At 43.3% G+C, this 24,710-nt stretch overlaps 1 protein-coding gene across 1 annotated transcript in view; it reads left to right on the forward strand.

Annotated features, from left to right (window-relative positions):
- HNRNPUL2 (heterogeneous nuclear ribonucleoprotein U like 2) overlaps positions 1-22,609 on the forward strand; it is a gene marked incomplete at its 3' end in the record, with an annotated part of 41,284 nt that extends 18,675 nt beyond the window's left edge. Inside the window, exons 5-10 of the mRNA XM_058828741.1 lie at positions 1,558-1,648; positions 7,532-7,644; positions 9,923-10,189; positions 15,614-15,736; positions 17,956-18,084; positions 22,439-22,609. Of these exons, the coding sequence (XP_058684724.1) occupies positions 1,558-1,648; positions 7,532-7,644; positions 9,923-10,189; positions 15,614-15,736; positions 17,956-18,084; positions 22,439-22,609 (894 nt within the window). The remainder of the gene's footprint in view (positions 1-1,557; positions 1,649-7,531; positions 7,645-9,922; positions 10,190-15,613; positions 15,737-17,955; positions 18,085-22,438) is intronic.
- Positions 22,610-24,710: the final 2,101 nt, after the last annotated feature.

Here is a 24,710-nt window from a genome sequence, read left to right on the forward strand (position 1 = left end):
AATGTTTTGAGTTTTCCAAGGATATTTTGGCAGAGTTTGGGGTGGATTTGGGAATTTTGGGTGGAAAACAGGAATTTTTGGGCTGTTTTGAGGGAGATTTGGGAATTTTTGTGATTTTTTTGGGATTTTTGGGCTGTTTTGAGGAAGATTTGGGAATTTTTGGGTGGGTTTGGAATTTTTGGGAACATTTTGATTTTTCCAGGGATATTTTGGCAGAGTTTGAGGTGGATTTGGGAATTTTGGGGGGGATTTTTGGAATTTTTGGGCTGTTTTGAGGAAGATTTGGGAATTTCTGTGATTTTTTTTGGGATTTTTGGGCTGTTTTGAGGGAAATTTGGGAATTTTTGGGTGGGTTTGGGATTTTTGGGAACGTTTTGAGGGAGATTTGGGAACTTTGGGTGGAATTTTTGGGTTGTTTTGAGGGAAATTTGGGGATTTTTTTGGATTTTTTTGGGATTTTTGGGGTGTTTTGAGGGAGATTCAGGAATTTTGGGGGGGATTGAGGGATTTTTGGATTATTTTGGAGAGGATTTGGGAATTTTTGGGGTAGGTTTGGTATTTTTGGGAACATTTTGAGTTTTCCAGGGATATTTTGGCAGAGTTTGAGGTGGATTTGGGAATTTTGGGGGGGATTTTTTGGAATTTTTGGGCTGTTTTGAGGGAGATTTGGGAATTTTTGTGATTTTTTGGGGATTTTTGGGCTGTTTTGAGGAAGGTTTGGGAGTTTTTGTGTGGGTTTGGAATTTTTGGGAACATTTTGATTTTTCCAGGGATATTTTGGCAGAGTTTGAGGTGGATTTGGGAATTTTGGGTGGAAAACAGGAATTTTTGGGCTGTTTTGAGGGAGACTTGGGAATTTTTGGGAATTTTTTTGGTTTTTTGGGGTGTTTTGAGGGAAACTTGGGAATTTTGGGGGGATTGAGGCATTTTTGGGAACGTTTTGAGGGAGATTTGGGAATTTTGGGTGGAATTTTTGGGTTGTTTTGAGGGAAATTTGGGGATTTTTTTGGAATTTTTTGGGATTTTTGGGCTGTTTTGAGGGAGATTTGGGAGTTTTTGGGTGGGTTTGGAATTTTTGGGAATATTTTGATTTTTCCAGGGATATTTTGGCCGAGTTTGAGATGGATTTGGGAATTTTGGGTGGAAAACAGGAATTTTTGGGCTGTTTTGAGGGAGATCTGGGAATTTCTCTGTGGGTTTGGAAGTTTTGGGAATATTTTGATTTTTCCAGGGGTATTTTGGCAGAGTTTGAGGTGGATTTGGGAATTTTGGGGGGGATTTTTGGAATTTTTGGGCTGTTTTGAGGGAGATTTGGGAATTTTGGGTGGAAAACAGGGATTTTTGGGCTGTTTTGAGGGAGATCTGGGAATTTCTGTGTGGGTTTGGAATTTCTGGGAACATTTTGATTTTCCCAGGGATATTTTGGCCGAGTTTGGGGTGGTTTTGAGGCTTTTAGTGCCCGTTTTTGTGGGATTTGGGTGTGTTTGGGGATTTTTAGGGATTTTTCCCGCCCCATTCCCGAATTGTGTCGATCCCAAATCCCGAATTTCCCCGCAGGTGTCGCAGATCCTGCCCGGGAAGGAGGGGAGCTCCGAGGTGCCGCTGCTGCGCGTGGGGTGGTCGGTGGATTTCTCCCACTCCCAGCTGGGTGAGCCCAAAATCCCAAAATCTCAGCCCAAAATCCCAAAATCCCAAAATTCTGCTCCAAAATCCCAAAATCTCAGCCCAAAATCCCAAAATCCCAAAATCTCAGCCCAAAATCCCAAAATCTCAGCCCAAAATCCCAAAATCTGGCACCAAAATCCCAAAATCTCAGCCCAGAATTCTGAAATTCAGCCCCAAAATCCATTCCTGATCCCAAAATCCCAAATTCTCATCCCAAAATCCCAAACTCTCATCCCAGAATCCCAAAATCTCAGCCCAGAATCCCAAAATCTGGCACCAAAATCCCAAAATCTCAGCCCAGAATCCCAGAATCCCAAAATTCAGCCCCAAAATCACAAAATTCAGCCCCAAAATCACAAACTCTCATCCCAGAATCCCAAAATCTCAGCTCAGAATCCCAAGATTCTGCTCCAAAATCCCAAAATCTCAAATCAGAATCCCAAAATCCGGCACCAAAATCCATTCCTGATCACACAATCCCAAAATCTCAGCCCAGAATCCCGAAATTCAGCCCCAAATCCTAAAATTCTGCTCTAAAATCCCCGAATTCTGTTCCAAAATCCCAAAATCTGGCCCCAAAATTCCAAAATTCTGCTCCAAAATCCCAAATTTTCAGCCCAGAATCCCAAAATTCAGCCCCAAATTCCATTCCTGATCCCACAATCCCAAAATCTCATCCCAGAATCCCAAAATTCAGCCCAGAATCCCAAAATTCTGCTCCAAAATCCCAAAATCTCAGCCCAAAATCCCAAAATCTGGCACCAAAATTCCAAAATCTCATCCCAGAATCCCAAAATCTCAGCCCAGAATCCTGAAATCCCAAAATTCAGCCCCAAAATCCCAAACTCTCATCCCAGAATCCCAAAATCTCAGCTCAGAATCCCAAAATCTCATCCCAGAATTCCAAAATTCAGCCCCAAAATCCCAAAATTCTGCCCCAAAATCCCAAACTCTCATCCCAGAATCCCAAAATCTCAGCTCAGAATCCCAAGATTCTGCTCCAAAATCCCAAAATCTCATCCCAGAATCCCAAAATCTCAGCCCAGAATTCTGAAATTCAGCCCCAAAATCCATTCCTGATCCCAGAATCCCAAAATCTCAGCCCGGAATCCCAAAATTTCAGCACCAAAATCCCAAAATCTCAGCCCAGGATCCCAAAATTCAGCCCAAAATCCCAAAATCTCATCCAAGAATCCCAAAATCCCAAAATCCAGCCCCAGATTCCATTCCTGATCCCAGAATCCCAAAATCTCATCCCAGAATTCCAAAATTCAGCCCCAAAATCCATTCCTGATTCCAAAATCCCAAAAACTCAGCCCAAAATCCCAAAATCTCAGCCCAAAATCCCAAAATCTCAGCCCAAAATCCCAAAATCTCATCCCAGAATTCCGAAATTCAGCCCCAAAATCCATTCCTGATCCCAGAATCCCAAAATCTCAGCCCAAAATCCCAAAATTCCGAAATTCTTCTCCAAAATCCCAAAATTCAGCCCCAAAATCCCAAACTCTCATCCCAGAATCCCAAAATCTCAGCTCAGAATCCCAAGATTCTGCTCCAAAATCCCAAAATCTCAAATCAGAATCCCAAAATCCGGCACCAAAATCCATTCCTGATCACACAATCCCAAAATCTCAGCCCAGAATCCCAAAATTCAGCCCCAAATCCTAAAATTCTGTTCCAAAATCCCAAAATCTGGCCCCAAAATTCCAAAATTCTGCTCCAAAATCCCAAATTTTCAGCCCAGAATCCCAAAATTCAGCCCCAAATTCCATTCCTGATCCCAAAATCCCAAAATCTCAGCTTAGAATCCCAAAATTCTGCTCCAAAATCCCAAATTCTCATCCCAGAATCCCAAAATCTCAGCCCAAAATCCCAAAATCTGGCACCAAAATCCCAAAATCTGGCACCAAAATCCCAAAATCTCAGCCCAAAATCCCAAAATTCAGCCCAGAATTCCGAAATTCAGCCCCAAAATCCATTCCTGATCCCAGAATCCCAAAATTCTGCTCCAAAATCCAAAAATCTCAGCCCAGAATCCCAAAATCCCAAAATCTCAGCTCAGAATCCCAAAATTCAGCCCCAAAATCCATTCCTGATCCCAGAATCCCAAAATTCTGCTCCAAAATTCCAAAATCTCAGCCCAGAATCCCAAAATCTCAGCCCAGAATCCCAAAATCCCAAAATTCAGCCCCAAAATCCCAAACTCTCAGCTCAGAATCCCAAAATTCTGCTCCAAAATCCCAAAATCTCAGCCCAAAATCCCAAAATCTCAGCCCAGAATCCTGAAATTTCATCCCAGAATCCCAAAATCTCAGCCCAGAATCCCAAAATCTGAAAATTCTGCACCAAAATTCCAAAATCTTAGCCCAAAATCCCAAACTCTCATCCCAGAATCCCAAAATCTGGCACCAAAATCCCAAAATCTCAGCCCAGGATCCCAAAATTCAGCCCAAAATCCCAAAATCTCATCCAAGAATCCCAAAATCCCAAAATCCAGCCCCAGATTCCATTCCTGATCCCAGAATCCCAAAATCTCATCCCAGAATTCCAAAATTCAGCCCCAAAATCCATTCCTGATTCCAAAATCCCAAAAACTCAGCCCAAAATCCCAAAATCTCAGCCCAAAATCCCAAAATCTCAGCCCAAAATCCCAAAATCTCATCCCAGAATTCCGAAATTCAGCCCCAAAATCCATTCCTGATCCCAGAATCCCAAAATCTCAGCCCAAAATCCCAAAATTCCGAAATTCTGCTCCAAAATCCCAAAATTCAGACCCAAAATCCCAAATTCTCATCCCAGGATCCCAAAATCTCAGCTCAGAATCCCAAAATTCTGCTCCAAAATCCCAAAATTCTGCTTCAAAATCCCGAAATTCAGCCCCAAAATTCCAAAATCTCAATCCCAGAATCCCAAAATTCTGCTCCAAAATCCCAAAATCTCATCCCAAAATCCAGCCCCAGATTCCATTCCTGATCCCAGAATCCCAAAATCTCATCCCAGAATCCCAAATTTCAGCCCCAAAATCCATTCCTGATTCCACAATCCCAAAATCTCATTCCCATTTTCCCCCCAAAATTCCCATTTTCCCCAAAAAAATTCCCATTTTCCCCCAAAAAATTCCCATTTTCCCCAAAATTCCCATTTTCCCCCAAAAAATTCCCATTTTCCCCCCTAAAATTCCGATTTTCCCCAAAAAAATTCCCATTTTCCCCAAAAAATTCCCATTTTCCCCAAAAAAATTCCCATTTTCCCAAAAAAATTCCCATTTTCCCCCAAAAAATTCCCATTTTCCCCCCAAAATTTCCCATTTTCCCAAAAAAATTCCCATTTTCCTCCCCAAAATTCCCATTTCCCCCCAAAAAATTCCCATTTTCCCAAAAAAATTCCCATTTTCCCAAAAAAATTCCTATTTTCCCCCAAAAAATTCCCGTTTTCCCCAAAAAAATTCCCGTTTTCCCAAAAAAATTCCCATTTTCCCCAAAAAAATTCCCATTTTCCCCCAAAAAATTCCCATTTTCCTCCCCAAAATTCCCATTTTCCTCCCCAAAATTCCCATTTTCCCCCAAAAAATTCCCATTTTCCCCCAAAATTCCCATTTCCCTCCCCAAAAAATTCCCATTTTCCCCCAAAAAATTCCCATTTTCCCCAAAAAAATTCCCATTTCCCCAAAAAAATTCCCATTTTCCCCCAAAATTCCCATTTTCCTCCCCAAAATTCCCATTTTCCCCAAAAAAATTCTCGTTTTCCCCCAAAAAATTCCCATTTTCCCCCCCCAAATTCCCATTTTCCCCCCAAAAATTCCCATTTCCCTCCCCAAAAAATTCCCATTTTCCCCCAAAAAATTCCCATTTTCCCCCAAAATTCCCATTTTCCCCAAAAAAATTCCCATTTTCCCCCCAAAATTCCCATTTTCCCCCAAAAAATTCCCATTTTCCCCAAAAAATTCCCATTTTCCCCCCAAAATTCCCATTTCCCTCCCCAAAAAATTCCCATTTTCCCCCAAAAAATTCCCATTTTCCCCCAAAAAAATTCCCATTTTCCCCCAAAAAATTCCCATTTTCCCAAAAAAAATTCCCATTTTCCCCAAAAAATTCCCATTTTCCCCAAAAAAATTCCCATTTTCCCCAAAAAATTCCCATTTTCCCAAAAAAATTCCCATTTTCCCCCCAAAATTCCCATTTTCCCCCCAAAATTCCCATTTTCCCCAAAAAAATTCCCATTTTCCCCCAAAAAATTCCCATTTTCCCCCCAAAATTCCCATTTTTCCCCCCAAAAAATTCCCATTTTCCCCCCAAAATTCCCATTTTCCCCCCAAAATTCTCATTTTCCCCCAAAAAATTCCCATTTTCCCCCCAAAATTCCCATTTTCCCCCCAAAATTCCCATTTTCCCCCCAAAATTCCTGTTTTCCCCCAAAAAATTCCCATTTTCCTCCCCAAATTCCCATTTTCCCCCAAAAAATTCTCATTTTCCCAAAAAATTCCCATTTTCCTCCCCAAAAAATTCCCATTTTCCCCCCAAAAATTCCCATTTTCCCCCAAAAAATTCCCATTTTCCCAAAAAAATTCCCATTTTCCCCCAAAAAATTCCCATTTTCCCCCAAAAAATTCCCGTTTTCCCCCCAAAATTCCCATTTTCCCCAAAAAAATTCCCATTTTCCCCCCAAAAATTCCCATTTTCCCCCAAAAAATTCCCATTTTCCCAAAAAAATTCCCATTTTCCCCCAAAAAAATTCCCGTTTTCCCAAAAAAATTCCCATTTCCCTCCCCAAAAAATTCCCATTTTCCCCCCAAAAATTCCCATTTTCCCCAAAAAAATTCCCATTTTCCCCAAAAAAATTCCCATTTTCCCCAAAAAAATTCCCATTTTCCCAAAAAATTCCCATTTTCCCCAAAAAATTCCCATTTTCCCCCAAAAAATTCCCATTTTCCCCCAAAAATTCCCATTTTCCCCCAAAAAATTCCCATTTTCCCAAAAAAATTCCCATTTTCCCCCCAAAAATTCCCATTTTCCCCCAAAAAATTCCCATTTTCCCCCCTAAAATTCCGATTTTTCCCAAAAAAATTCCCATTTTCCCAAAAAAATTCCCATTTTCCCAAAAAAATTCCCATTTTCCGCCAAAAAATTCCTATTTTTCCCAAAAAATTCCCATTTTTCCCCCCAAAAAATTCCCATTTTCCCCCAAAAAATTCCCATTTTCCCCAAAAAAATTCCCGTTTTCCCCAAAAAATTCCCATTTTCCCCAAAAAAATTCCCATTTTCCCCAAAAAAATTCCCATTTTCCCCCAAAAAATTCCCCTTTTCCTCCCCAAAATTCCCATTTTCCCCCCAAAATTCCCATTTTCCCCAAAAAAATTCCCATTTTCCCCCCCCAAATTCCCATTTTCCCCAAAAAAAATTCCCATTATCCCCCAAAAAATTCCCATTTTCCTCCCCAAATTCCCGTTTTCCCCCCAAAAAATTCCCATTTTCCCCAAAAAATTCCCATTTTCCCCCCAAAAAATTCCCATTTTCCCCCAAAAAATTCCCATTTTCCCCCCAAAAAATTCCCATTTTCCCCAAAAAATTCCCATTTTCCCCCCAAAAAATTCCCATTTTCCCCAAAAAATTCCCATTTTCCCCCCAAAAATTCCCATTTTCCCCAAAAAAATTCCCATTTTCCCCAAAAAAATTCCCATTTTCCCAAAAAAATTCTCATTTTTCCCCCCAAAATTCCCATTTTCCCAAAAAAAATTCCCATTTTCCCCCAAAAAATTCCCATTTTCCCCCCTAAAATTCCGATTTTTCCCAAAAAAATTCCCATTTTCTCAAAAAAATTCCCATTTTCCCTCCCGGAATTCCCGGAATTCCCGGAATTCCCGCTCCAGGGGAGGATGAGTTTTCCTACGGCTTCGACGGGCGGGGGCTGAAGGTGGAGAACGGAAAATTCCAGGAATTCGGGGAAAGCTTCGGAGAGAGCGACGTCATCGGCTGCTTCGCGGTGAGGAGCCGGAAAAACGGGAACAGGCACCGGGAAAATCCCGGAAAATCCCGGAAAAGTGGGGGGAATTTGGGGAAAATGGGAAAAAAAACGGGAAAAATGGGGGGAAAATGGGAAAAGTGGGAAAAAATCGGGGAAAAGTGGGGGGAAAATGGGAAAAGTGGGAAAAAATCCGGGAAAAATGGGGGGAAAATGGGAAAAGTGGGAAAAAATCGGGGAAAAATGGGAAAAAATCCAGGGAAAAAAGGGGGAAAAGGTGGAAAAACAGGGGAAATTTGGGAAAAGTGGGAAAAAATCCGGGAAAAATGAGAAAAAATCCAGGGAAAAATTGGGGGAAATTGGGAAAAATGGGAAAAAATCCAGGGAAAAATGGGGGAATTTGGGGAAAAATGGGGAAATTTGGGAAAAATGGGGGAAAATTTGGGAAAAATGGGGAAAATTTGGGAAAAGTGGGGAAAAATTTGGTAAAAATGGGGGAAAATTTGGGAAAAGTGAGAAAAAATCTGGGAAAAATGGGGGGAAATCTGGGAAAAGTGGGAAAGAATCCGGGAAAAATGGGAAAAAATCCAGGGAAAAATGGGGGAATTTGGGGAAAATGGGGGAAAATCCGGGAAAAATGGGGGGAAATTTGGGAAAAATAAGGGAAATTTGGGAAAAATGGGGGAAAACCTGGGAAAAATGGGGGAAAAGTTGGAAGAATGGAGGAAATTTGGGAAAAGTGGGAAAAAATCCGGGAAAAATGGGGAAAATTTGGGAAAAGTGAGAAAAAATCTGGGAAAAATGGGGGAAATTTGGGAAAAATGGGAAAAAATCTGGGAAAAATGGGGGAAATCTGGGAAAAGTGGGAAAGAATCTGGGAAAAATGGGGGGAAATCCAGGGAAAAATGGGGGAAATTTGGGCAAAATGGGGGAAAATCTGGGAAAATTGGGGGAAAAGTTGGAAAAATGGGGGAAATTTGGGAAAATGGGGGAAATATGGGAAAATGGGGGAAATTTGGGAAAAATGGGGGAAATCTGGGAAAAATGGGGGAAAATCTGGGAAAAATGGGGGGAAATTTGGGAAAAGTGGGGGAAATTTGGGAAAAATGGGGGGAAAGTTGGGAAAAATGGGGGAAAAGTTGGAAAAAATGGGGAAAAATCCAGGAAAAATGGGAAAAAATCCAGGGAAAAATGGGGGAAATTTGGGAAAAGTGGGGAAAATCTGGGAAAAATAGGGGAAATTTGGGAAAAATGGGGGGAAATTTGGGAAAAATGGGAAAAAATCCGGGAAAAATGGGGGGAAAGTGGGAGAAGTGGGAAAAAATCTGGGAAAAATGGGGGAAATCCGGGAAGAATGGGGGAAATTTGGGAAAAATGAGGGAAAAGTTGGAAAAATGGGGGAAATCTGGGAAAATGGGGGAAATATGGGAAGAATGGGGGGAAATTTGGGAAAAATGGGAAAAAATCCAGGAAAAGTGGGGGAAATCTTGGAAAAGTGGGGGAAATTTGGGGAAAGTGGGGGAAAAGTTGGAAAAGTAGGAGAAAACTTGGGAAAAATGGGGGAAAAGTTGGAAAAATGGGGGGAAAACTGGGAAAATGGGGGAAATATGGGAAGAATGGAGGAAATTTGGGGAAAGTGGGAAAAAATATGGGAAGAATGGGGGGAAATTTGGGAAAAGTGGGGAAATTTGGGAAAAATGGGGGGAAATCTGGGAAAAATGAGGGAAGTTTGGGAAAAATGGGGGAAATTGGGAAAAATGGGGGAAATTTGGGAAAATGGGGGGAAATTTGGGAAAAATGGGGGGAAATTTGGGAAAAATGGGGGAAATCTGGGAAAAAGGGGGGAAATATGGGAAGAATGGGGGGAAATTTGGGAAAATAGGGGAATTATGGAAAAGGAAGAGAAAATTTGGGAAAAGGGGAGAAACTCTGGGAAAAATGGGAGGAATTTGGGAAAGATGAGGGGAAATCCAGGGAAAATGGGGGAAAAGTTGGAAAAATGAGGAAAATATGGGAAAAATGGGGGAAAATTTGGGAAGAATGGGGGGAATTGGGGAAAAATGGGGGGATATTGGGAAAAATGGGGGAAAAATTGGGAAAATGGGGGAAAGGTTGGAAAAATGTGGGGAAATTTGGGAAAAATGGGGAAATTCGGGGGGAAATTGGGGGAAAATTTGGAAAAAGAGGAGGATCCCCAAATCCCAATTCCCCAATCCCAAACATTCCCAGTATTCCCAATCCCCAATCCCAAATCCCAACATTCCCAACATTCCCAATCCCATTTTTTCCCCTCTCTCAGGATTTCGAGGACCCGTCCGTGGTGTCTCTGTCGTTCTCCAAGAACGGTCGGGATCTGGGCTCGGCGTTCCAGATCCCCAAGGATTCCCTGCGGGATCGGGCTCTGCTGCCCCACGTGCTCTGCAAGGGCTGCGCCGTGGAGCTCAACTTCGGGCAGCGCCCGGAGCCGCTGGCTCCCGTTCCCGACGGCTTCCTCTTCATCCATCACATCCCCGCTCCCGACAGGGTCCGGACACCGCCCGGGCCCAAAACCACCGAGGAGTGCGAGGTGGGGTGGGGGTTACTGGGGATTTTGGGGAGTTTATGGGGGTTTTTTGGGGATTTTTGGGGATTTTTGGGGATTTTTGGGGATTTTTTGGGATATTTGGGGATTTTATGGGGATTTTATGGGGATTTTTTGGGATTTTTTGGGGATTTATGGGATTTTTTGGGGGATTTTTGGGGATTTTATGGGAATTTTTGGGGATTTTATGGGGATTTTTTGGGGATTTTTGGGAATTTTTGGGGATTTTATGGGAATTTTTGGGGATTTTTGGGGGTTTTTATGGGAATTTTTGGGGATTTTATGGGGATTTATGGGATTTTTCGGGGGATTTTTTGGGGATTTAGGGGATTTTATGGGGGTTTTATGGGGATTTTTGGGGATTTTTTGGGAATTTTTGGGGATTTTGGGGATTTTATGGGGGGTTTATGGGGATTTTTGGGGTTTTTTGGGGATTTTTTGGGAATTTTTGGGGATTTTTGGGGATTTTTTGGGATTTTTTGGGAATTTTTGGGGGTTTTTATGGGAATTTTGGGGGATTTTTTGGGAATTTTTGGGGATTTTATGGGGATTTTCTCGGAATTTTTGGGGATTTTATGGGAATTTTTGGGGATTTTATGGGGATTTTATGGGAATTTTTGGGGATTTTATGGGGATTTTATGGGGATTTTCTGGGAATTTTTGGGGATTTTTTGGAGATTTTTGGGGATTTTATGGGATTTTGGGAATTTTTTGAGATTTTTTGGGGATTTTTTGAGATTTTTTTTTTGAGATTTTCTGGGGAATTTCTGGGATTTTTTGAGATTTTTTTGGGATTTTCTGGGATTTTTTTGGGGATTTTTTTTTGAGATTTTTTTGGGATTTTTTTTTTATATTTTCTGGGGAATTTCTGGGATTTTTTTGGGATTTTCTGGGATTTTTTTGAGATATTTTGGGATTTTTGGGGGGGATTTTTTTGGGATTTTTTTGGGATTTTTTTTTGAGGTTTTTTTTTGAGATTTTCTGGGGAGTTCCTGGGAATTTCTGGGATTTTTTGGGGATTTTTTTTGGATTTTTTTTGAGATTTTTTTTGAGATTTTTTTTGAGATTTTTTTGAGATTTTCTAGGGAGTTCCTGGGAATTTCTGGGATTTTTTGGGGATTTTCTGGGATTTTTTTTTTATTATTCTGGGATTTTTTTGAGATATTTTGGGATTTTTTGGGGGGGATTTTTTGGGGGGATTTTTTTGGGATTTTTTGGGATTTTTTGGGGATTTTATGGGAATTTTTTGGGATTTTTTGGGATTTTTTTGAGATTTCTTGGGAAATTCTGGGATTTTTTTTGGGATTTTTTTTGAGATTTTTTGGGGATTTTTTGGGATTTTTTTTTTGAGATTTTCTGGGGAATTTCTGGGATTTTTTGAGATTTTTTTGGGATTTGCTGGGATTTTTTTTTTATCATTCTGGGATTTTTTTGAGATTTTTTGGGGGGATTTTTGGGGATTTTTTGGGGTTTTTTGGGATTTTTTTTTTTGAGATTTTTTTTGAGATTTTCTGGGGAGTTCCTGGGAATTTCTGGAATTTTTTGAGATTTTTTTGGGATTTTTTTTTGATATTTCTTGGGAATTTCTGGGATTTTTTGAGATTTTTTTTTTTATTTTCTGGGATTTTTTTGAGATTTTTTGGGGGGATTTTTTGGAGGGGATTTTTTGGGAATTTTCAGGGAATTTTTGGGGTTTTTTGGGATTTTTTTTGAGATTTTCTGGGGAGTTCCTGGGAATTTCTGGAATTTTTTGAGATTTTTTTGGGATTTTTTTTGGATTTTTTGAGATTTCTTGGGAATTTCTGGGATTTTTTGAGATTTTTTTTTTTATTTTCTGGGATTTTTTTTTTTATTATTCTGGGATTTTTTTGACATTTTTTGGGGGGATTTTTTGGGATTTTTTGGGAATTTTCAGGGAATTTTTGGGGTTTTTTGAGATTTTTTTTGAGATTTTTTTTGAGATTTTTTTTGAGTTTTTTTTGAGATCTTCTGGGGAGTTCCTGGGAATTTCTGGGATTTTTTTGGGATTTTTTTTTGAGATTTTTCTGGGGAGTTCCTGGGAATTTCTGGGATTTTTTGAGATTTTTTGGGGATTTTTGGGGATTTTTTGAGATTTCCTGGGAAATTCTGGGATTTTCTGGGGATTTTTTGGGAATTTCTGGGATTTTTTTGAGATTTTTTGGGGATTTTCTGGGATTTTTTTTTTATTATTCTGGGAATTTTTAGAGATATTTTGGGATTTTTGGGGGGGATTTTTTGGGAATTTTTAGGATTTTTCCGGGGATTTCTTTTGGATTTTTTTGGGATATTTTGGGGATTTTTTGGGATTTTTTTGGGATTTTTTTGGAATTTTCTGGCATTTTCTGGGATTTCTTTGAGATTTTTGGGGGATTTTTGGGGATTTTCTGGGAATTTTCGGGAAATTTCTGGGATTTTCTTGTGATTTTTCATGAATTTTCCTGGGATTTTCTGGGAATTCCCATTTCCCATCCACAATTCCCATTTCCCATCCACAATTCCCATTTTTCCCATCCAGAATTCCCATTTCCCATCCACAATTCCCATTTTTCCCATCCAGAATTCCCATTTTCCATCCAGAATTCCCGGTTTTCCAGCAGAATTCCCATTTTTCCCATCCAGAATTCCCAGTTTTCCAGCAGAATTCCCATTTCCCATCCAGAATTCCCATTTCCCATCCAGAATTCCCATTTCCCATCCAGAATTCCCATTTTTCCCATCCAGAATTCCCATTTCCCATCCAGAATTCCCAGTTTTCCCATCCAGAATTCCCATTTCCCATCCAGAATTCCCATTTCCCATCCAGAATTCCCATTTCCCATCCAGAATTCCCATTTCCCATCCACAATTCCCATTTTTCCCATCCAGAATTCCCATTTTCCATCCAGAATTCCCGGTTTTCCAGCAGAATTCCCATTTTTCCCATCCAGAATTCCCAGTTTTCCAGCAGAATTCCCATTTCCCATCCAGAATTCCCATTTCCCATCCAGAATTCCCATTTCCCATCCAGAATTCCCATTTTTCCCATCCAGAATTCCCATTTCCCATCCAGAATTCCCAGTTTTCCCATCCAGAATTCCCATTTCCCATCCAGAATTCCCATTTTTCCAGCAGAATTCCCATTTCCCATCCAGAATTCCCGTTTCCCATCCAGAATTCCCATTTCCCATCCAGAATTCCCATTTCCCATCCAGAATTCCCATTTTCCCATCCAGAATTCCCGGTTTTCCAGCAGAATTCCCATTTTCCCATCCAGAATTCCCATTTCCCATCCAGAATTCCCGTTTTCCCATCCAGAATTCCCATTTCCCATCCAGAATTCCCAGTTTTCCCATCCAGAATTCCCATTTCCCATCCAGAATTCCCGTTTTCCCATCCAGAATTCCCATTTTCCCAGCAGAATTCCCATTTCCCATCCAGAATTCCCATTTCCCATCCAGAATTCCCATTTTTCCCATCCAGAATTCCCATTTCCCATCCAGAATTCCCAGTTTTCCCATCCAGAATTCCCATTTCCCATCCAGAATTCCCATTTCCCATCCAGAATTCCCATTTCCCATCCAGAATTCCCATTTTTCCAGCAGAATTCCCATTTTTCCCATCCACAATTCCCATTTTTCCCATCCAGAATTCCCATATTCCCAGCAGAATTCCCAGTTTTCCCATCCAGAATTCCCATTTTTCCCAGCAGAATTCCCATTTCCCATCCAGAATTCCCATTTTTCCCATCCAGAATTCCCATTTTTCCCATCCAGAATTCCCAGTTTTCCCATCCAGAATTCCCATTTTTCCCATCCAGAATTCCCGGTTTTCCCATCCAGAATTCCCGGTTTTCCCATCCAGAATTCCCGTTTTCCCAGCAGAATTCCCATTTTTCCCATCCAGAATTCCCATTTTTCCCATCCAGAATTCCCATTTCCCATCCAGAATTCCCATTTCCCATCCAGAATTCCCATTTTTCCCATCCAGAATTCCCATTTTTCCCATCCAGAATTCCCATTTTTCCCATCCAGAATTCCCATTTCCCATCCAGAATTCCCATTTCCCATCCAGAATTCCCATTTCCCATCCAGAATTCCCAGTTTTCCAGCAGAATTCCCACTTTTCCATCCAGAATTCCCAGTTTTCCCAGCAGAATTCCCGTTTTCCATCCAGAATTCCCATTTTTCCCATCCAGAATTCCCATTTCCCATCCAGAATTCCCATTTTCCCATCCAGAATTCCCATTTCCCATCCAGAATTCCCATTTTTCCCATCCAGAATTCCCATTTTCCCATCCAGAATTCCCATTTTTCCAGCAGAATTCCCATTTCCCATCCAGAATTCCCAGTTTTCCCATCCAGAATTCCCATTTTTCCCATCCACAATTCCCATTTTTCCCATCCAGAATTCCCATTTCCCATCCAGAATTCCCAGTTTTCCCATCCAGAATTCCCATTTCCCATCCAGAATTCCCATTTCCCATCCAGAATTCCCATTTTCCCAGCAGAATTCCCATTCTCCATCCAGAATTCCCATTTTCCCAGCAGAATTCCCATTCTCCATCCAGAATTCCCATTTCCCATCCAGAATTCCCATTTTTCCCATCCAGAATTCCCATTTTCCCATCCAGAATTCCCATTTTCCCAGCAGAATTCCCATTTCCCATCCAGAATTCCCATTTCCCATCCAGAATTCCCATTTCCCATCCAGAATTCCCATTTTCCCAGCAGAATTCCCATTTCCCATCCAGAATTCCCATTTCCCATCCAGAATTCCCATTTTTCCCATCCACAATTCCCATTTCCCATCCAGAATTCCCATTTCCCATCCAGAATTCCCATTTTCCCAGCAGAATTCCCATTCTCCATCCAGAATTCCCATTTTCCCAGCAGAATTCCCATTCTCCATCCAGAATTCCCATTTCCCATCCAGAATTCCCATTTTTCCCATCCAGAATTCCCATTTTCCCATCCAGAATTCCCATTTTCCCAGCAGAATTCCCATTTCCCATCCAGAATTCCCATTTCCCATCCAGAATTCCCGTTTCCCATCCAGAATTCCCATTTTCCCATCCAGAATTCCCATTTTCCCAGCAGAATTCCCATTTCCCATCCAGAATTCCCAGTTTCCCAGCAGAATTCCCAGTTTTTCCAGCAGAATTCCCAGTTTTTCCAGCAGAATTCCCAGTTTTCCCAGCAGAATTCCCATTTTTCCCATCCAGAATTCCCGGTTTTCCAGCAGAATTCCCATTTTCCCATCCAGAATTCCCATTTCCCATCCAGAATTCCCATTTCCCATCCAGAATTCCCATTTTCCCATCCAGAATTCCCATTTTTCCCATCCAGAATTCCCATTTTTCCCATCCAGAATTCCCGCTTTTCCAGCAGAATTCCCGGTTTTTCCCGGCAGGTGCTGCTCATGGTGGGGCTCCCGGGCTCCGGGAAGACTCAGTGGGCACAGAAACATTCCCAGGAAAATCGGGATAAACGCTACAACATCCTGGGAACCGAGCGCGTCCTGCACCAGCTGACGGTCAGCGGGAACCCCGGAATTCCGGGAATTCGGGAATTTGGGAATTCCAAATCCGGGGAATTCGGGAATTTGGGAATTTGGGATCCCAGGAATTTAGGAATTCGGGAATCCGGGAATTCGGGAATTTGGGAATTCCAGATCCAGGGAATTCGGGAATTTGGGATCCCAGGAATTTGGGAATTCGGGATTGGGATCGGGGGATGGGATTTGGGTCCTGCACCAGCTGATGGTCAGCGGGAACGGGAATCCCAGGAATTCGGGAATTTGGGGATTGGGATTGGGAGCCCAGGAATTTGGGAATTCTGGGATCCGGGAATTCGGGATTGGGATTGGGAGCCCGGGAATTTGGGAATTCAGGAATTTGGGAATTCCAGATCCGGGGAATTTGGGAATTTGGGATCCCAGGAATTTGGGAATTCAGGAATTTGGGATTGGGATTGGGAGCCTGGGAATTCAGGAATTTGGGAATTCCGGGATCCGGGAATTCGGGAATTTGGGAATTCGGGAATTTGGGATTGGGATCGGGGGATGGGATTTGGGTCCTGCACCAGCTGATGGTCAGCGGGAACCCCGGGAATCCCGGGAATTCCGGGAATTTGGGAATTCGGGAATTTGGGATCCCGGGAATTTGGGATCCCAGGAATTTGGGATTGGGATTGGGAGCCCGGGAATCCGGGAATTTGGGAATTCTGGGATCCAGGAATTTGGGAATTCGGGAATTCGGGATTGGGATTGGGATCAGGGGAATTTGGGATTGGGAGTCCGGGAATTCGGGAATTTGGGAATTCCGGGAATTGGGGATTGGGAATTCGGGATTGGGATCGGGGGATGGGATTTGGGTCCTGCACCAGCTGATGGTCAGCGGGAACGGGAATCCCGAAATTCCGGGAATTCGGGAATTTGGGAATTCCAAGATCCAGGAATTCGGGAATTTGGGATTGGGATTCGGAGCCCGGGAATTTGGGATTGGGGGAATTTGGGATTTGGGTCCCGGGAATTCGGAATCCAGAGAATTTGGGATTGGGGGAATTGGGATCCCGGGAATTCGGGATTGGGATTGGGAGAATTTGGGATTCGGATCCCAGGAATTTGGGATTGGGATCCCAGGAATTCTGGATCCCGGGAATTCGGGATTGGGAATGGGATCGGGGCAATTTGGGGTTGGGATTCAGGAAATTTGGGATCCCAGGAATTCAGGATTGGGATTGGGGCAATTTGGGATTGGGATCCCGGGAATTCGAGATGTTGAGAGTTCGGGATTGGGAATGGGGGAATTTGGGATTGGGATGCTGGGAATTCAGGATGGGGAATGTCTAATTCTGGGACAATCCCGGGATAATTCCAGGACAATCCCGGGACAATTCCGGGATAATTCCGGGACAATCCCGGGATAATTCTGGGATAATTTGGGAGTAATTCTGGGATAATTCCGGGATAATTTGGGAATAATTCTGGAATGATTTGAGAGTAATTCCGGGATAATTTGGGAATAATTTTGGGACAATTCCAGGATAATTTGGGAGTAATTCTGGGATAATTCCAGGACAATTCCGGGATAATTTGGGATCAATTCTGGGATAATTTGGGAATAAATCTGGGATAATTCTGGGACAATTCCGTGATAATTCTGGGATAACCCTGGGATAATTTGGGAGTAATTGTGGGATAGTTTGGGGATAATTTGGGAGTAATTCTGGGACAATCCCGGGATGATTCCGGGATAATTTGGGAATGATTTGGGAATGACTCCGGGATAATTTGGGGGTAATTCTGGGGTAATTCCGGGATAATCCTGGGACAATTCCGGGATAATTTGGGAATAATTCTGGGATAATTCTGGGGTAATTCCGGGACAATCCCGGGATAATTCCGGGATAATTTGGGAATAATTCTGGAGTAATTCTGGGGTAATTCCGGGACAATCCCGGGATAATTCCGGGATAATTTGGGAATAATCTCGGGACAATTCCGGGATAATTTGGGAATAATTCTGGGATAATTTGGGGGTAATTCCGGGACAATCCCGGGATAATTCTGGGATAATTTGGGAATAGTTCTGGAGTAATTTGAGAGTAATTCCGGGATAATTTGGGAATAATTTTGGGACAGTTCCGGGATAATTTGGGAATAATTCTGGGATAATTCTGGGGAAATTCCGGGACAATCCCGGGATAATTCCGGGATAATTTGGGAATAATCTGGGAACGGTTCCGGGTCAGACGCGGGGGCCGGAGCCGGAGGAGTTGGATGCCAAGAGCCGGGAGCTGCTGACTCAGCAGGCGGCGCAGTGCCTTAGCAAGCTGGTGCAGATCGCCCCCCGCGCCCGCCGCAACTTCATCCTCGACCAGGTATCCCGGGAAAAAAAATAATAAACGGGAATGAAGGGCGGGGAAAAATAACCGGGAATGGCGGGGAAATAACCTGGGAATCACGGGAAAAAATAACCCGGAATGGTGGGGAAATTACCCGGGAATTACGGGAAAAAATACCCGGAATGGCGGGGAAAAATAACCAGGAATGGCGGGGAAATTACCTGGGAATCATGGGAAAAAATACCCGGAATGGCAGGGAAAAATAACCGGGAATGGCGGGGAAATTACCCGGGAATCACGGGAAAAAATAACCGGGAATGGCGGGGAAAAATAACCCAGAATGGCGGGGAAATAACTGGGAATGGTGGGGAAATTACCTGGGAATCACGGGAAAATAACCTGGGATCACGGGAAAATAACCTGGGATCACAAGAAAAAATAACCTGGAATGGCGGGGAAAAATAACCGGGAATGGTGGGGAAATTACCCGGGAATTACGGGAAAATAACCTGGGATCACGGGAAAGAAATAAGCGGAATGGCGGGGAAATAACCCCAGAATCACGGGAAAAAAATAACGGGAATGGTGGGGAAAAATAACCGGGAATGGCGGGAAAATTACCTGGGAATCATGGGAAAAAACACCCGGAATGGTGGGGAAAAATAACCGGGAATGGCGGGGAAATTACCCGGGAATCACGGGAAAAAATAACGGGAATGGTGGGGAAAAATAACCTGGGAATCACGGGAAAATAACCTGGGATCACGGGAAAATAACACAGGAAACCCAGGAAAAAATACCCGGAATGGCGGGAAAATAACCGGGAATGGCGGGGAAATAACAGGGAATCACAGGAAAATAACCTGGGAATTACGGGAAAATAACCTGGGATCCCAGGAAAAAAATAACCCGGAATGGCGGGAAAATAACCGGGAATGGCGGGGAAATTACACGGGAATCACGGGAAAATAACCTGGGAATCCTGGGAAAAAATAACTGGGAATGCCAAGAAAATAACCTGGGAATCCTGGGAAAAAATAACTGGGAATGCCAGGAAAATAACCTGGGAATCCTGGGAAAAAATAACTGGGAATGCCAGGAAAATAACCTGGGAATCCTGGGAAAAAATAACTGGGAATGCCAGGAAAATAACCTGGGAATCCTGGGAAAAAATAACCTGGAATGGTGGGAAAAAATCCGAGAATCCTGGGAAAAAATTCTGGGGATCCTGGGAAAAAATCCTGGGAATCACGGGAAAATAAGCTGGTATCCCGGGAAAAAAATAACCGGGAATGAACGGTGGGGAAAAATAACCTGGGAATGGCGGGGAAATTACCCGGGAATCATGGGAAAATTACCCGGAATGGCGGGGAAAAATAACCGGGAATGGTGGGGAAATTACACGGGAATCACGGGAAAAAATACCCGGAATGGTGGGGAAAAATAACCGGGAATGGTGGGGAAATTACACGGGAATCACGGGAAAAAAATCTGGGATCACGGGAAAATAACCTGGGAATCACGGGAAAAAAAATAAACGGGAATGAATGGCGGGAAAATAACTGGGAATGGCGGGGAAATAACTGGGAATCACGGGAAATAATAACCCGGAATGGCAGGGAAATAACCCCGGAATCACGGGAAAAAATTAAGGGGAATGGTGGGGAAAAATAACCGGGAATGGCGGGGAAATTACCTGGGAATCACGGGAAAAAAATTGGAAATGGTGGGGAAAAAAATAACTGGGAATGGGAAAAAACCCTGGGAATCCTGGGAAAATAACCTGGGATCCTGGGAAAAAAAATAACAGGGAAGGGTGGGAAAATTACTGGGAATGGCGGGAAAAAAAGTACCCGGAATGGCGGGGAAATAACTGGGAATGGTGGGGGAAAATAACCCGGGAATCACGGGAAAAAATAACCCGGAAGGGCGGGGAAAAATAACCGGGAATGGCGGGGAAATTACCCGGGAATCACGGGAAAAAATACCCGGAATGGCGGGGAAAAATAACCGGGAATGGCGGGGAAATTACACGGGAATCACGGGAAAATAACCGGGAATGGCGGGGAAAAATAACCGGGAATGGCACGGAAATAACTGGGAATGGTGGGGAAAGATAACCTGGGAATCCTGGGAAAATAATCTGGGATCACGGGAAAATAACCTGGGAATCACGGGAAAATAACCTGGGATTCCAGGAAAATAACAGAGGAAACCCGGGAAAAAATACCCGGAATGGCGGGAAAATAACCGAGAATGGCGGGGAAATAACCCGGGAATCACAGGAAAATAATCTGGGATCACGGGAAAAAAAATAAACGGGAATGAAGAGCGGGGAAAAATAACCGGGAATGGCGGGGAAAAATAACCTGGGAATGGCGGGGAAATTACCCGGGAATCATGGGAAAAAAATCCTGGGAATCACGGGAAAATAACCTGGGATCACGGGAAAAAAAATAACGGGAATGGTGGGGAAAAATAACCGGGAATGGCGGGGAAATTACTCGGGAATTACGGGAAAAAATACCTGGAATGGCGGGGAAAAATAACCCAGAATGGTGGGGAAATAACTGGGAATGGTGGGGGAAAATAACCTGGGAATTGTGGGAAAATAACCTGGGATTCCGGGAAAATAACACAGGAAACCCGGGAAAAAATACCCGGAATGGCGGGAAAATAAGCGGGAATGGCGGGGAAAAAACCTGGGATCATGGGAAAAAATAACGGGAATGGCGGGGAAAAATAACCGGGAATCACAGGAAAATAACCTGGGAATTGTGGGAAAAAAACCTGGGAATCACGGGAAAAAATACCCGGAATGGCGGGAAAATAACCCGGGAATCACGGGAAAAAAAATAACTGGGAATGGTGGGAAAAAATAATCTGGGATCATGGGAAAATAACCTGGGATCACGGGAAAAAATAACCCGGAATGGCGGGAAAATAACCCGGGAATCACGGGAAAATAACCTGGGAATCCTGGGAAAAAATAACTGGGAATGCCAGGAAAATAACCTGGGAATGCTGGGAGAAAAATAACGGAATGGCGGGAAAATAACCCGGGAATGGTGGGGAAATTACCCGGGAATCACGGGAAAAAATACCCAGAATGGTGGGGAAAAATAACCCAGAATGGCGAGGAAATAACTGGGAATGGTGGGGAAAAATAACCTGGGAATCACGGGAAAATAATCTGGGATCACGGGAAAATAACCTGGGAATCACGGGAAAAATAACCTGGAATGGCGGGGAAAAATAACCCAGAATGGCGGGGAAATAACCTGGGAACGGTGGGGAAAAATAATCTGGGAATCCTGGGAAAAAATAACTGGGAATAGCGGGAAAAAATCCTGGGAATCCTGGGAAAAAATCCTGGGGATCCTGGGAAAAAATCCTGGGAATCACGGGAAAATAAGCTGGTATCCCAAGAAAAAAATATCCGGGAATGAACGGTGGGGAAAAATAATCGGGAATGGCGGGGAAATTACCCGGGAATCAAGGGAAAAAATGCCCGGAATGGCGGGGGAAAATAACCCAGAATGGCGGGGAAATAACTGGGAATGGTGGGGAAAAATAACCGGGAATGGCGGGAAAATAACCCGGGAATCATCCGAAAAAATCCAGGATAAACATCCCAAAAAACCCAGGAGATCATCTCAAAAAATTCTGGATAAACTTCCCAAAAAATCCTGGAAATCATCCCAAAAAAATCCAGGAAATCATCCCAAAAAATCCAGGAAATCCATCCCAAAAAAATCCAGGATAAACATCCCAAAAAATCCAGGAAATCATCCCAAAAAACCCCAGGATAACCATCCCAAAAATCCCGGAATAACCATCCTAAAAAATCCAAAAAATCATCCTCAAAAATTCTGGATAAACTTCCCAAAAAATGTGGGATAACCATCCTAAAATATCCAGGAAATCATCCCAAAAAATCCAGGAAATCATCCCAAAAAATCCAGGAGATCATCTCAAAAAATTCTGGATAAGCTTCCCAAAAAATCCAGGAAATCCATGCCAAAAAATCCAGGATAAACATCCCAAAAAATCTGGGAAATCGTCCCAAAAAATCCAGGAAAATCATCCCAAAAAAGTCCAGGAAATCATCCCAAAAAGTGCAGGAAATCATCCCAAAAAATTCAGGAAATCCATCCCAAAAAATCCAGGAATACCATCCCAAAAATTCCAGGAAAATCATCCCAAAAAATGCAGGAAATAATTCCAAAAATTCCAGGAAAACCATTCCAAAAATCCCTAAAAAACCCCAAAACACCCCAAAAAAATTCCCTTTAAACCCCCTCCCCGTTAAAAATCCCGGCTCCTGACCCGGAATTCCCGATTTTTTTTCCCCGTATTCCCGGTTTTTTTTTTTCCCGGGAATTCCCAGTGCAACGTCTACAACTCGGGGCAGCGGCGGAAGCTCTCGGCCTTCAAGGGATTCTCCAGGAAAGTCGTGGTGATCGTTCCCACGGAGCCGGAGTGGGAGCAGCGCCTGGAGCGGCGGCGCCAGAACGAGGGAGACGACGTCCCCGAGTCCGTCATGCTGGAGATGAAAGGTGGGGGAAATCCGGGAGAGAATTCCAGGGAAAAGGGGGAAAAATCCGGGAGAGAATTCCAGGGAAAACTGGGAAAAATCCATGGGAAAGGGGGGAAAAATCTGGGAGAGAATTCCAGGGAAAAGGGGGAAAAAATGGGAGAGAATTCCAGGGAAAACTGGGAAAAATATCCAGGGGAAAATCCGGGAGAGAATTCCAGGGAAAAGGGGGAAAAATCCAGGGGAAATGGGGGAATATCCGGGAGAGAATTCCAGGGAAAACTGGGAAAAATCCGGGGGAAATGGGGGAAAAATCTGGGAGAGAATTCCAGGGAAAACTGGGAAAAATATCCAGGGGAAAATCCGGGAGAGAATTCCAGGGAAAACTGGGAAATCCGCGAGAGAATTCCAGGGAAATGGGGGGAAAATGGGAGAGAATTCCATGGGAAAAGGGGGAAAAATCTGTGAAAGGTGGGGGAAAAATCTGGGAGAGAATTCCAGGGAAAACTGGGAAAAAATGGGAGAGAATTCCAGGGAAAAGGGGGAAAAATCAGTGAAAGGTGGGGGAAAATCCGGGAGAGAATTCCAGGGAAAACAGGGAAAAAATGGGAGAGAATTCCAGGGAAAACAGGGAAAAAATGGGGGGAAAATCCGGGAGAAAATTCTGTGGGGAAAAAGGGAAAATCTGGGAGAGAATTCCAGGGAAAACGGAAAAAAATGGGGGGAAAATCTGGGAGAGAATTCCAGGGAAAAGGGGGAAAATCTGGGAGAGAATTCCAGGGAAAACGGGGAAAAAATGGGGGGAAAATCAGTGGGAAATGGGGAAAAATGCAGGGGAAATGGGGAAAATCTGGGAGAGAATTCCATGGAAAAGGGGGGGAAATGGGGGAAAAAATCCGGGAGAGAATTCCGTGGAAAGGGGGAAAATCCGGGAGAGAATTCCAGGGAAAAGGGGGAAAATCTGGGAGAGAATTCCATGGAAAATGGGGGGAAAAATGGGAGAGAATTCCAGGGAAAAGAGGGAAAAATCCAGGGGAAAATCCGGGAGAGAATTCCAGGGAAAAGAGGGAAAAATCCAGGGGAAAATCCGGGAGAGAATTCCAGGGAAAAGAGGGAAAAAATGGGAGAGGATTCCAGGGAAAAGGGGGAAAAATCCAGGGGAAAATCCGGGAGAAAATTCTGTGGGAAAAGGGGAAAATCTGGGAGAGAATTCCAGGGAAAAGAGGGAAAAATCCAGGGGAAATGGGGGAAAAATCCGGGAGAGAATTCTAGGGAAAACTGGGAAAAAATGGGGGGAAAATCCGGGAGAGAATTCCAGGGAAAAGGGGGAAAAAATGGGAGAGAATTCCAGGGAAAACAGGGAAAAATCCAGGGGAAATGGGGGAAAAATCCGGGAGAAAGTTCCATGGAAAAGGGGGAAAAAATGGGAGAGAATTCCAGGGAAAAGGGGAAAAAATGGGAGAGAATTCCAGGGAAAACTGGGAAAAATCCAGGGGAAAATCCGGGAGAGAATTCCAGGGAAAAGGGGGAAAATCTGGGGGAAATGGGGGGAAAATCTGGGAGAGAATTCCAGGGAAAACGGGGAAAAAATGGGAGAGAATTCCATGGGAAAGGGGGGAAAAATCTGGGAGAGAATTACGTGGAAAAACAGGGAAAAATCTGGGAGAGAATTCCAGGGAAAATGAGGGAAAAATCTGGGGGAAATGGGGGAAAAATCCGGGAGAGAATTCCATGGAAAACTGGGAAAAAATGGGAGAGAATTCCAGGGAAAACTGGGAAAAATCCAGGGGAAAATCCGGGAGAGAATTCCAGGGAAAACTGGGAAAAAATGGGAGAGAATTCCAGGGAAAACGGGGGAAAATGGGGGGAAAATTCTGTGGGAAAAGGGGAAAATCTGGGAGAGAATTCCAGGGAAAAGAGGGAAAAATGGGAGAGAATTCCAGGGAAAAGGGGGAAAAATGGGAGAGAATTCTATGGAAAAGGGGGAAAATCTGGGAGAGAATTCCAGGGAAAAGGGGGAAAAATCTGGGAGACAATTCCAGGTAAAAACGGGGAAAAAATGGGGGGGAAATCCGGGAGAGAATTCCAGGGAAAACTGGGAAAAATCTGGGAGAGAATTCCATGG

The sequence above is a fragment of the Poecile atricapillus genome, unplaced genomic scaffold (assembly GCF_030490865.1).
Source record: "Poecile atricapillus isolate bPoeAtr1 unplaced genomic scaffold, bPoeAtr1.hap1 scaffold_221, whole genome shotgun sequence".
Taxonomy (NCBI): domain Eukaryota; kingdom Metazoa; phylum Chordata; class Aves; order Passeriformes; family Paridae; genus Poecile; species Poecile atricapillus.